The 13,875-nt window shown below is 35.6% G+C and overlaps 1 protein-coding gene and 1 pseudogene across 1 annotated transcript; both read right to left on the bottom strand.

The window, feature by feature from the left end:
* Positions 1 to 1,805: 1,805 nt before the first annotated feature.
* LOC107955455 (F-box/FBD/LRR-repeat protein At1g13570) lies at positions 1,806 to 4,064 on the bottom strand. Its single transcript, XM_016891250.2, has 4 exons — positions 3,971 to 4,064; positions 2,821 to 3,830; positions 2,426 to 2,587; positions 1,806 to 2,331 (listed from the first exon to the last, which is right to left on the bottom strand). Exons 2-4 carry the CDS (start codon positions 3,826 to 3,828, stop codon positions 2,026 to 2,028), a joined length of 1,476 nt encoding a protein of 491 aa, XP_016746739.2. The 5' UTR covers positions 3,829 to 3,830; positions 3,971 to 4,064; the 3' UTR covers positions 1,806 to 2,025.
* Positions 4,065 to 5,093: 1,029 nt separating this feature from the next.
* On the bottom strand, positions 5,094 to 12,196 carry LOC107955466 (peptide-N4-(N-acetyl-beta-glucosaminyl)asparagine amidase A-like; annotated as a pseudogene).
* Between the last annotated feature and the right edge of the window lie 1,679 nt (positions 12,197 to 13,875).

The following is a 13,875-nucleotide window of genomic DNA, read 5'->3' as shown; positions in this document are numbered from 1 at the left end:
CTTGATTTATGTATTGGCATTAAGCCATTTTTTTTTGATGAATGAATTTAATCAAGTTTTCATTCAAAAAAACTCTCTTCATTCTTCTTGCTTTATTCTCTTTAGTTTTCTGTTTGTTTCAGCTTCAAGCCACGACACTTGCTGCTCAAGCAATTGGCTGAAACTTCTTGTTAGTTGCTCTCAGCTCCAACAATACTTAACCTAGAGAAAATTTCAAAGCAGCAGAGAATATACTTAGTATTCCTCACCACTTCCTAATCCGCCCTCAAAAATAAAATAGTATCATCTGTGAATTGTAAATGTGTGACTGATTGACCAGGTATAACATCTTTTATCCCCTCAATGATCCCCATCTCCTCAGCTTTATCCATCATCAAGTGCAGTACTTCCATCACTAGAATAAAGAAGAATGGTGATAATGGGTCCCCTGGTCTGAGACCTCTGTAGATTCTAAACTCATTTATGACCGTACACACAATCCAACATCCAACCAGTCCACCTCTTTCCAAAACCCATCTTCAACAATACAAGTTCCAAAAAATCCCAGCTCACACAATCGTAAGCTTTGGAGAAATCTAGCTTAAAAATCATATATCCCCCCGCACCTACCTTCTTATTCCATCGAATATTTGTCTTTCTCGAATAAATGCACATTGTGCATCACTTACCACGGCCCCAATAAATTCACAATCTTCTCAATATAACCTTTGCCACTATTTTGTACAATGAACTCACCAAACAGATTGGTCTAAATTCGAAAATGTCATTCGGATTTTCATTCTTGGATATGAGTGCTATGAAAGACGAATTAATGCTTCTCTCTAACTCTTCAATTTTATAAAATTCCGCCATCATTTCTAACAAATCCTTTTGTACAACCTCCCAACATTTCTAAAAAAGCATAGATTAAACAAATCTGGACTCTGAGCTTTGTTCTCATCACAGCTCCACACCGCTTCCTTGATTTCCTCCATAAGAAAAAGGCACCTCAAGTTTCAAAGCTTCTGCTTCTTTTAGCCTATTGAATTTCAATACCATATCCATTTTCCATTTCTTCGAAGGGCAGCTAAAGTGGTCTCTAAAAAAATTGAACATCTTCTCTTTCAGCTCCTTAGGTTCACTGTACCAAGAATTTCCAATTTTCATCCCATGCACAATTTTCCTCTTCGCTTTAATCTTTACCGCCTTATGAAAAAATGCCGTGTTAGAGTCTTCGTCTTTCAACCATGTCATTCTTAATTTTTGCCTCCAAACCGATTCCTTAAATTTAATTGTTTCCCCAAGTTCTAGATTCAAACTTCTCATCTCCTCCATTTCCAATTCAGTTAACTCTCGATTATCGCTTTCATCATCCAGAATCTTAATCCTCTCTTCAATCTCATTTATTCTTTTTTCCAATTCATTTCTTGCATCACCATTCCATTTCCTAAGGGCTCCTTTTAACTTACTCAATTTTCTCGATATTCTACCATTCTTGCTGTCCATTTCATTCCATTCTTTTCTAATTAAACTCGGACACTCCTTCTTGCTAAGCCACACTTTTATAAACTTAAAAGGTTTCCGACTCCAATCTACTGCTCTGTTAGTTAACAAAATCGAAATATGATCCGATACTGATCTTTTTTGTCCCTGCTGTTGAAGAGCTTCAAAATGTTCTAACCATTCATCATCATGTCAACAATTTACTATAATATTATATATTATCAAAAGATAAATATGAATATTTACTAATATTAAACACAAATTTACTCAAAATTAAAATATTAAAATATTTCAAGCGTGAAATACATTTCAAATATAAAAAAAATTCCATTAACTAATAAATCACTAAAGAACTATATCCAATTTCTACATTCCTAGAATAGCAAAGATTTAAAGCCATCATATTTGTATATTTGTTGGGTATTTCCAGCTCTATCGACAACCAAGTTATACTTCATAACCATGAACCCATTTCCTTTATGCAAATTCCTCACTTTATCTTTGAACCTCAAATATGCATTGTAAAAGGTTAAAATAAAATAATCAAAGACCATCAAGAATGTACAATTGAGCTTTTGCAGGCATTCTTTCATGCAGCCGCTCAATGCTTTTTCTAACAAGAAAATCATCATCTGGTTTTAACGAGATAGTGCACTTGGAAGGGTCACCTAAATAAGCTGTTGAAATCTCAATCTTTTCGAGTTCAATGGCAAAGTCGAAAACAACCATGATCAAGTCCACAACCAGCTTATTGCCATAAAAACCAGATACCAAAACCTCCTTCAAATAGTTGTGTGGAGATACAGCGATTCTTCTCAGTTTTGGATCTTGTAGAGGATATAGTTCAAACTGTCGCATAGATTTTAAAAAATAAATATAAGATACAAATACATTTCGTGTATGAGCTCCAACAGATTAAGTTCAAAGAAATAAGAGTACTTACATGTAACTCTAGGCGATGCAAGAATGGTGATACCTTAACAAAGGATGCAAGCATTTCATAGCAATCTAACATCCCGAAGGGACCATGGGCATAATTCAAACTTGACAATGATAGATGCCTTAGATTGTAGAGCAAAGGGCCATTGTCTAATACTTTTTTTCCCTGTAAAAAACCAAAAAAGTTATAAGAGGGAAAAAAAAAAGAAGACTTCCTGACAAAATAAAAATGTCAAATCCTATAGGTCCTTGTATTATACATATTTGACAGAGTAAGTCCCTCTTCTGTAATTTGATCAGTTTCAAAACATATATTTTCAATCAATTTTGTCAATTTATTTGCCCAATACTTACATGGCATGACCCAAAAGAACTTAATTTAGACATTTTTCCACTTACCCCAAAAGAACTAGCATCCATCACCAAATGCTCTATTTGAGGAAGGTATGCAGCAAATTGGCCAAAAACAAAATCTCCCCTTCGCATATTGGGCAAATTCAAAGGATTTGGTCTAGAAAACTCCCAAGTTTCCCAATTGGAACGCATGCATGCATGAACAAGCTGTTTAGCATCCTTTACACTAATGTTTATCTTAGGCCCTAAATACTTGAATGAAACTAGATTTGGAGCAAATATTTCCAATTTCTTCAACTGAAAACATCTATACATCTCCAAGGATTTCAACTTCATGTGAGGAACAGCATGCTTCACATTCACTAGCCTGCTACTGTAAAGCACATGTAGGCACTCAAGAAATGTGCAGCTTGATAAAATGGTTTCAAACTGTTCGTCCGTAAGATCTACAGATTTCAAGAAGAGCTCTCTAAGACACTCGAAACCATTATCAACATTCAAAGGCGGTGCACAAACGGAGAAAACACGATCCAATTGTACCAAATAAGGCTCAATCGTCTTCGTTTTATCGAAGAGATCAAGCGGGAAGGAGTAATTCTTGAATGAACATACCCAAATTGGGACTTGATTGGTCGAAAAGTTCAATTCAAGCTTGGAAACCTTAAATGCAATTGCAAAAGCAACCCAAATATCAATAAGATCACCACAGCTTGCATCTAATGGATAATGAATGCCAAACTCATGCAGTTTTAGAGCTTTGTGAGATCTAAGTACTTGGTTAACCACTTGCTTGAATCTTTCCATGTAATTAGCTCCATATATTTTACAGCCCCATTCATTATCTGTGTCACCGTCATTGCGATGCAAGATTTCTTCATATCTAAAGTTGAGCGTGTGGAGCGATGTCCATAAATATCGCCATCTTTGAGAGAGGATGCTGGTGGCAACTGCTTGTTTCAATGTCAAGAGTGATAAAATGGTTAACAGGATATCATCTGGCAATGCACTAATCTTATCTTCTAATGCCATTCTTTTACAGCCCTGATTATTCATACCTGATTATAAATATAAGTAGAAAATATTACTAATTACAAAAAAAAAAATTAGAGAGTACTGGTAGTAGACATGAAAATCAAATACACAATTGCAAAATTAAAACTTGAAATTAAAATTAAAATTGTTGAGAAATAAATACCGGATTAGCGACTGCAAGTAGTTTTAAACAATTGAAAGTCTAGTCGAAGAAATTTGCTCTTTCAACCGTGAAGCAAACCCTTATAGGATCAAACTCTTTCTAAGTATTGTATGACTGACCGATCTAATTTCATATTATTTATACTATTAAATAGTAAAAATATTTTATAGGGTAAATTATACTTAAGAAGACTTTAAAAAAGGGTTTTTCTTAATTTAGTCACTCTAAATTTTTTTCTCAATTTAATTACTGTAATTAAGATAATTGTTTAAATTAGTTACTATTGTTAAAAATTTTATTAATCCATCAACGAATTGTTGATGTGGTATATTATCCAATTGAATTATGACATGTGGCACTTTTTTTTTTTACTTTTGACTAAAATTTAGTAAGCTCTTTTAATTTTGTCACTTAAAAAGAATTGATTAAATCGATCACTCACCGTTAATTGGTAATGAAAAGACTAACACTGCATTTTTATGAATTATTTTGAGGTGACCAAAATAGGAACCACCTCTATTTAGAGTGGCTAACAAGCAGTTGATCCTAATTTTAGAGTAAGTAAGGTGGAAATACACACTCAACATTCCATTTCTATTTGACGGTGGAGTGACTAACTTGATCCACGTTTTTTTTGGATGACCAAATTAACAAAAGAAAATTTAAAAGTGACCAAAATGCCAACAACCCTATTTAGAGTGACTAATGGGGTAATTTACCTAATAATTTACTATTAATTAAATATTTATAAAATATGTTTTATAGGACCTCTTTATTATTAAAATAATAGAGAAATAATGGTCTGAAATCATAGTTTCATATAATCCTTTTTCTAACATGATATTGCAATTTATTATCATACAAAATAATAAATAATAGTCATTGTATTGCATTTGACATTCATATTTCTAAAATGAAGTCCAAAAATTTTAGAGATAATATATCAAATAATTTACAAAATTACTCAAGGATACATTAATATTAAAATATTTTAAAGAGCCAAAGACAATTCAAAAATAAAGATTTTATTTTCCATTAACTAATACATCCTTCTAATATTGCAACTCAAGAATCAAAGTAGTCAAATGACTAATTTCCATTAATAAATTACATAAGATGCAAATTAAGGACTATAATCCAAATGATGTTTTGCTCTTCTACTGCAAGTATATCCAATTTCATCATAAAGAATGGTGTAATTTGAGTTGCTTACATTCCTATAATAGCAAGATTTAAAGCCATCATATTTGTATATTTGTTGGGTATTTCCAACTCCATTGACAACCAAGTTATCCTTCACAACCATGAACCCATTTCCTTTCTGCAAATTCCTCACTTTATCTTTAAACTTCTTTTCATTGAACCCTAATGTGAAATTAGATACAGTCAATGAAGTTCCATTTCCTTGATTGATATAGTCAGAGTATATGTTGAAAACAAACCTCTTCAATGATTTCTTTGGTTTTAGATTGAAGCCTGGCATCTTTGAATGAACCCTGTCATCAAAATGGATCTTCTGGTTCACAATCTGCAGATTTCCATCCTTGGCAATCACCATGGAGTTTCTATAACTTAAATCTTGGGTTGATTTTGTTGTGATTGTCCCATAACTTGATTTGATCCAACCAGTTGAGGATATGGACCTGGTTGCTTTTGTAACATATGCTCCATTTAAACCCTCAACATCTATCACAGAAGAAACATTTAAAAGAGCAATGCTATGGTGCAAAAGCTTCCCTTTAGTCTTTGAGCTCTTACAATCTAACCATAGGTGCAAATTCGCATCAATATACCACACATTCAAGGCATTTGTGACACTAAAACTTAATTTGTGGGATTTCCCATCTAATAATTTCCCCAAAAATGGGGTAATTTCAATGTCATAAGTAGGGAGATCAAATGAACCAATGGCACTAATGGGTCTCCACAACTGAGGAATAACTCCACCTGTGTAAACCACAGTAAAAAGCCAAATAGCACCAACAAGTTCACCATCCAAACTCCAAAGTAACCAAAACTTCCCAAAATGGCCCATTTCCAAGCAAATTTGTAAGATTATTAGCAATAATATACTCACTTGGAGGATTTCCATACCAAAACTCTGTTAACATTAATGGGAGACAACATTAATGGCAAACAATACAAAGTGGTGCAAGTTTAGCACCCTAAAATTGACTTTGAAAAAGTGGCATGGGATAATTTTTTTTTTGGTCCTTGAGATAATGGGCTATTTATTGTTTGGTCCTTGAACCTCAACTATAAATAGGCCTTCTCATTTCTCATTTCAATTTATCCCAACCAATCTTTCTCTCTTAGTTTTCTCTCTTCTCCCATTTGAGAATTCTTAAGGAATTCTATTTGTTTGTAATACTTTGGAGATAGTAAAGTTATCATCTGGTGTTAGTGCCCAAGGACGTAGGTATAATTTACCGAACCTCGTTAAATCTCTTGTGTTCTTTTTTGTCCTATTTTTCTTTCAATATTTGAGGGTATAATAGTAGTATTTAATTGTGCTATTAAATTACTATAGAAGGGATATTCTGTCTAAGGAAAGACTTGGTATTTAAGAGATCCATGTGATCCACCTCTCTTCCCTGGGAATTAAACTTTGTGTGATTTTTTAGTACAATAATTTACACGCTTCCGACCCTATTGGAACAACAAGTGGTATCAAGAGCCGAAGGTTAATCGTAGTATGCTCTGTGGTTGCAGTTTGAACTGATCTTCCACATCAGAAAAGATTTCCTTAGGTATATTGAAAGATTATGGAGAAAACGGTCGGTGTAGGAGCTTCAACATCGTCCATGTGGACAAGACCGACAATTGCAAATGCAAGATTGGCCGTGAAGATCTTTGATGGCACGGGCCATTTTGGTATGTGGCAAAGTGAGGTTCTAGATGCCCTTTTTCAGCAGGGTCTAGACATTGCCATTGATGAAGAGAAACCAGATGATGTACAGGAGAAAGATTGGAAGGCGATCAATCGGTTGGCATGTGGCACAATTCGATCATGCCTTTCTCGAGAGCAGAGGTATGCTTTTTCATAGGAGACTTCTGCAAATAAGTTGTGGGTGGCACTTGAAGAAAATTTTTTGAAGAAAAACAGTCAAAATAAGCTCCACTTGAAGAAAAGACTGTTTCGCTTCACATACGTCCCAAGTACCACAATGAATGATCACATCACCAAATTTAATCAGTTAGTCACTGATTTGCTGAATATGGATGAGACATTCAAAGATGAAGATTTGGCTTTGATGCTGTTGGGGTCACTTCCTGAGGAGTTTGAGTTCCTAGAAACTACTCTACTTCATGGCAGGAGTGATATATCTCTGAGCGAAGTCTGTGCGGCCTTATACAGTTATGAACAGAGAAAGAAGGACAAACAGAAAAACTCAATCAGAGATACAGAAGCTTTAGTAGTCCGAGGTCGTTCATACACTCGGAAGAAAACTCAAAAGGGGAGATCAAAGTCAAAGTCCAGACTCGGGAAAGATGAATGTGCTTTTTGTCATGAGAAAGGCCACTGGAAGAAAAATTTGTCCAAAGCTGAAGAATAAGGGAAAAGCTGCTGTAGATGCTTGTGTTGCTAAGCATGATACTAGTGACTCTGAACTATCACTGGTTGCATTATCATCGTCGTTCCATTCAGATGAGTGGATATTGGATTCGGGTTGTACCTATCATATGTCCCCTAACCGGGAGTGGTTCTCTGATTTAGTAGAACTAAATGGAGGAGTTGTTTATATGGGCAATGACAATGCCTGTAAAACTGTTGGGATAGGTTCAATCCAATTAAAGAATAAAGATGGATCAACCAGAGTTCTGACTGATGTTCGGTACGTGCCCAGTTTGAAGAAAAATCTCATCTCATTGGGAGCCTTGGAATCTAATGGTTCAGTTGTTACTATGAGAGATAGGGTTTTGAAAGTGACATCTGGCGCACTTGTGATATTGAAGGGCATCAAGAAAAATAACTTGTATTACTACCAAGGTAGTACAGTTATTGGAGCAGTCGCTGCAGCTTCCGGTAACAAAGACTTGGACTCAATGCAGTTGTGGCATATGAAGTTGGGACATGCCAGCGAAAAATCCTTGCAAATTCTGGCAAAGCAAGGATTGTTGAAAGGTGCAAAGGCTTGCAAATTAAAATTTTGCGAGCATTGTATTCTGGGAAAGCAAAAGAGAGTGAAATTCGGTACTGCTATCCATAATACAAAAGGTATTTTGGAATATGTTCACTCAGATGTGTGGGGGCCTTCCAAGACACCTTCATTGGGAGGAAAACACTACTTTGTTACTTTTGTTGATGACTTTTCCAGAAGAGTTTGGGTGTATACCATGAGAACTAAGGATGAAGTGCTTAGAGTTTTTCTTAAATGGAAAACTATGATCGAAAACCAGACTGGCAAGAAAATCAAGCGGCTTAGGACGGACAATGGAGGGGAATATAAAAGTGACCCGTTCTTCGATGTGTGCCAAGAGTATGGTATTGTTCGACACTTCACAGTTAGGGATACACCACAGCAGAATGGATTGGCAGAGCGTATGAATCGAACATTGCTTGAGAAAGTTCGATGTATGTTGTCCAATGCTGGGTTGGGCAAGCAATTTTGGGCTGAGGCTGTGACATACGCTGGCCATTTTATTAATCGTTTGCCATCATCTGCATTAGAAAGAAAAACTCCTATGGAGGTATGGTCTGGAAAACCAGCTACAGATTATGATTCCTTACATGTGTTTGGAACCACTTCATATTACCATGTGAAGGAGTCAAAGTTAGATCCGAGGGCAAAGAAAACTCTCTTTATAGGAATCACTTCTGGAGTGAAGGGATTTCGTCTTTGGTGTTTAAGCACAAAGAAAATGATCTGTAGCAGAGATGTTACCTTTGATGAATCTGCCACATTGAAAAAGGTAGCAGATAAAGATATTCAGACGAGCAATACTCCACAGCAGGTGGAGTGTACTCCAAAACAGGTGGAGTTTGAGCAGATGGGGATTTGCCCAGTTAATAAGTCTAATTCTCCAGCCACAATGGAGGAATTAGAGGTTGAAGAGGTTCTGACCCAAGAACCACTAAGTACACCAGAACCAGTTGTAGTTGCAAGGCCACGGAGAGAAATTCGTAAACCTGCTCGATTTACTGATATGGTGGCCTACGCCCTTCCCGTTGTTGATGATATTCCTATCACTTATCAAGAAGCAATGCAAAGCTTAGAAAGTGATAAATGGAAAAGCGCCATGGATGAAGAAATGCAGTCTCTCCGGAAGAACAATACTTGGGAGTTGGCGCAATTACCGAAAGATAAAAGGGCAATCGGATGCAAGTGGGTATTCGCAAAGAAAGATGGATCTCCTAGCAAGAAGGATATTCGCTACAAGGCAAGATTGGTAGCTAAAGGCTACGCTCAGAAGGAAGGAATTGACTACAATGATGTATTTTCCCCTGTTGTGAAGCATTCCTCCATTAGAATTTTGTTGGCCTTGGTAGCACAGTTGAATTTGGAGCTAGCTCAACTTGATGTTAAGACGGCTTTCTTGCATGGTGAGTTAGAAGAGGAGATCTATATGACTCAGCCCGAAGGATACATAGATGCTGGTGGTAGAAATTGGGTTTGTAAGCTGAACAAATCGCTATATGGATTGAAGCAATCCCCGAGGCAGTGGTACAAGCGATTTGATAGCTTTATGAGTAGGCAGAAGTACACAAGAAGCAAATATGACAATTGTGTATATTTGCAGAAGCTGCATGACGGATCTTTCATTTATCTACTCTTGTATGTTGATGATATGTTAATAGCTTCGGAGAGCCAAAATGAAATAGATAAGCTGAAGGCTCAGTTGAATCAAGAGTTCGAGATGAAAGATCTAGGTGAGGCCAAGAAGATTCTCGGCATGGAGATAAGTAGAGATAGACCGAGAGGCAAGCTCTGTTTAAATCAGAAACAATATCTGAAAAAGGTATTACAATGTTTTGGTGTAAATGAAAACACAAAACATGTAAGTACCCCACTTGCTTCTCATTTAAAACTTAATGCTCAATTATCTCCGAAGACTGAAGATGAAAGAGAATATATGGCGAAAGTCCCATATGCTAATGCAGTTGGGAGTTTGATGTATGCGATGGTGTGTACGAGGCCTGACATTTCACAAGCTGTTGGAGTTGTGAGCAGGTATATGCATGATCCTGGAAAAGGACATTGGCAAGCTGTGAAATGGATTCTACGGTATCTTCGAAAAACCGTAGATGTTGGTTTAATTTTTGAACAGGATGAAGCACTTGGTCAGTTTGTAGTTGGATATGTTGATTCTGACTTTGCTGGTGATTTAGATAAACGTCGTTCAACTACGGGGTATCTGTTTACTCTTGCGAAAGCCCCAGTGAGTTGGAAGTCTACCTTACAGTCTACAGTAGCTGTGTCTACTATAGAGGCAGAATATATGACAGTTACAGAAGCTGTTAAGGAGGCTATTTGGCTTAATGGATTGTTGAAAGACTTAGGAGTTGTTCAAAGTCACATAAGTTTATATTGTGACAGTCAGAGCGCTATTCATTTAGCGAAAAATCAAGTCTATCATTCAAGAACCAAGCATATCAACGTAAGATATCACTTTGTGCGGGAAGTCTTTAAAAAAGGAAAAATTCTACTTCAGAAGATTCCGATAGCAGATAATCCCGCAGATATGATGACCAAGGTGGCAACAACAATCAAGTTTAATCATTGTTTGAACTTGATTAACATCCTGAGAATTTGAGCACCTTCAGGTGTATGGCGCTCGAGAGTGCATTTGTAGGCACTACAAAAGATAGCTTTATCGAATTTGGGGAGTTGAAGGAAGTGTGTGAAGATGTGATTATCCTAATCAAATCTTCAAGGTGGAGATTGTTAACATTAATGGGAGACAACATTAATGGCAAACAATACAAAGTGGTGCAAGTTTAGCACCCTAAAGTTGACTTTGAAAAAGTGGCATGGGATAATTTTTTTTGGTCCTTGAGATAATGGGCTATTTATTGTTTGGTCCTTGAACCTCAACTATAAATAGGCCTTCTCATTTCTCATTTCAATTCATCCCAACCAATCTTTCTCTCTTAGTTTTCTCTCTTCTCCCATTTGAGAATTCTTAAGGAATTCTATTTGTTTGTAATACTTTGGAGATAGTAAAGTTATCATCTGGTGTTAGTGCCCGAGGACGTAGGTATAATTTACCGAACCTCGTTAAATCTCTTGTGTTCTTTCTTGTCCTATTTTTCTTTCAATATTTGAGGGTATAATAGTAGTATTTAATTGTGCTATTAAATTACTATAGAAGGGATATTCTGTCTAAGGAAAGACTTGGTATTTAAGAGATCCATGTGATCCACCTCTCTTCCCTGGGAATTGAACTTTGTGTGATTTTTTAGTACAATAATTTACACGCTTCCGACCCTATTGGAACAACAAACTCGTCATTCTCATGAAAAGACACATAGACCTCTAACACAGCCTGATAAACATTCTGAGGAATTTCAAATTCCTTCACTTTAATATCAGTAGAATTCTCTATCTTAGACCACAATCCATCATTCAATAGCAAATCCTTGGAAAAGGGTATGATTAAATCAGCCTTAGAACCAATCCCAGACCCTAAATTTACTTTTTCTACTGCAAGGTAAAAATAAAGAGATACATTGACATGGTAAACACCAGTATAAGTTTGGTCAACAAGATTTCCCATATAAACAGCAAAAGTTTGAGTCTTGTTCATCAAAAGCAGTGAGGAATATTGTGTTACATCCTTTTGGACACTCCAAACAATCCCAGTAGCTTTAGGCTCAGCTGTGCAGCTCCTTAGAAGCTCCACTCCTGATAACCAAACTACAAAGATCCGATCAAATTGCCTTCCTTTGCATGTTGCATTCCATTCTAGTACGATCTTGGAAAATTCTTGAAATGGGCAATTAGATGGGAAGATGTAGTTTGCAAAAACAGGAGGCTTACCATAGGTGTAGCCAAAGTCATGTTCTAAAACAGTGAGGGAACATGGCTTTGTGTTGGGAACATTGATGGGTTTGGTGACTTCAAAAAACAGAGTTGGTGGAATGGTATCATTGGTTGATGATGGTTGGGAGAAAAGGGTTGATTTGAGGAAGGTTTTGGATTGATGGAGATTGGCTTGGCTAAAAAGAGGGTAGAGAAATAATTGGAGAAGAAAGAAGAGCAAAAGGAAGAAAAAAGAAGCCATGGATGGTAGCTGATAGGAGAAAGAAACTATTGGTTTGATGGGTTTTGAAGTTAAAAACCAATGTTTATGACTGAAGGATTTTGAAGGAAAAAAGGGAAAATTAAGCTGACAAAGAAACAAATCTGGGTCTAGCAGAAAATGCAGCAATAAGATGAAATTACAAGGTGGCAGATATTTGTTCAAATGGTAAAATATATTATTCCTTTTATATATAAAATTAGCATCATTAATTCAATATATTAATGGTAATATCTTGTATCACTAAACATTCATTAATACTTCAAATAATTTCCAAAAAGTAATGTATAAAAATAGTTACTGCATAATGAGTTAAATTACATTTTTTTCTCTATATATTCAAAATTAATCATTTATGTTGAGCACGAATTAATATCCACCACTTACTGTGAGCACATTTTACTTGAGCCTAGAGTTGTCTATAGTTTGGCTTGAAGATTTGGCTGAAAATTGGATGAGTTTGGATAAAAATATAAGTTCGAAAAATGTGTTTAGGTAAAAATACAAAGCTTGTTTAAAAAATGGACCGAGCTTAAGTAAGATTTTTTGGCCCGACCCGACATTAATTTTCAATTAAAAAGATCCTTTTTTTTTGTTGTTTTTCCATGTTTTGATGTTGTTTTCTTACTTTTTGCAACTGTTTTGCTATCATTTCATTATTATGTTGCTACTATTTTATTGTTAATGTTTGAATTTATATAACACTTGTTTTATTGTTAATTTTGTTACTATTTTAGAAGCATGTGCTTATTAAATTACACTTATCTTAGTGTTATTTAAGTATAAATATTTTTTAAATTTATTTTTAATTTGTTAAGAAATATTTATTTTAATATTTTTAGTGTATTTGGTGTATTATATTTTTAAATTTTTATATAAAAAATAAATTTTAAAAAAATTAATACGAACTGGTCTGAACTAGGATTTTAGTATTTTTATCCAGATTAGACTTAGACAAAAATTTAAATCCATTTTTCAAGTCGGGCTCAAGTTTAACAATCAGACCTAAAATTTTATTAAGGCCCAATTTGAACTCGGCCCGACCTCAGTAAAACTTACTTGGTGCCATATAACCAATTGTTACTAGTGTTATGATTTGTATGATTTGAGTCCTCTTGACCTAATAATTTTGCAAGGCCAAAATCACCCAAACGTGCAACCATATCTTCATCTAACGCAACATTTTACTAGGCTTCAAATCGCAATGAGCTATTGGAATTGTCTGGCTATGATGAAGGTATTCTAGTGCAGATGCGGGGTCGATCATTGTGATCAACCTTTGTAAGATAACGAGAAAATAGTTGTGAGAATACAACCATTCCTCGAGACTTCCATCAGGCATGAACTCAAGTACCAAGGCCTTAAAATCAAGGTTACAACAACTACTGATGATTTTCACTAGATTTGGGTGGCTATGCTGCGCAAAACCTCACACTCGACCTCGAAGCTCTTAATGCTCCTTCTAACTCTAAATTGAAAACCTTAATGGCAACATTCAATCCCTCTGAAAGAGTACCTTGATAAACCGACCCAGAACACCCCGCACCAAGTAAATTGCTTTACCCAAAATCCATTAGTGGCTTGACGAAGCTCTTGGTATGAAATTTGTCTCTTTGCTAAAGCGTTTGAATTCTGTCTACCCATAAGCATTGTAATTGGTA

This window comes from Gossypium hirsutum, chromosome A11 (assembly GCF_007990345.1).
Source record: "Gossypium hirsutum isolate 1008001.06 chromosome A11, Gossypium_hirsutum_v2.1, whole genome shotgun sequence".
NCBI lineage: Eukaryota > Viridiplantae > Streptophyta > Magnoliopsida > Malvales > Malvaceae > Gossypium > Gossypium hirsutum.
This window is presented reverse-complemented; position numbering and strand designations above follow the sequence as displayed.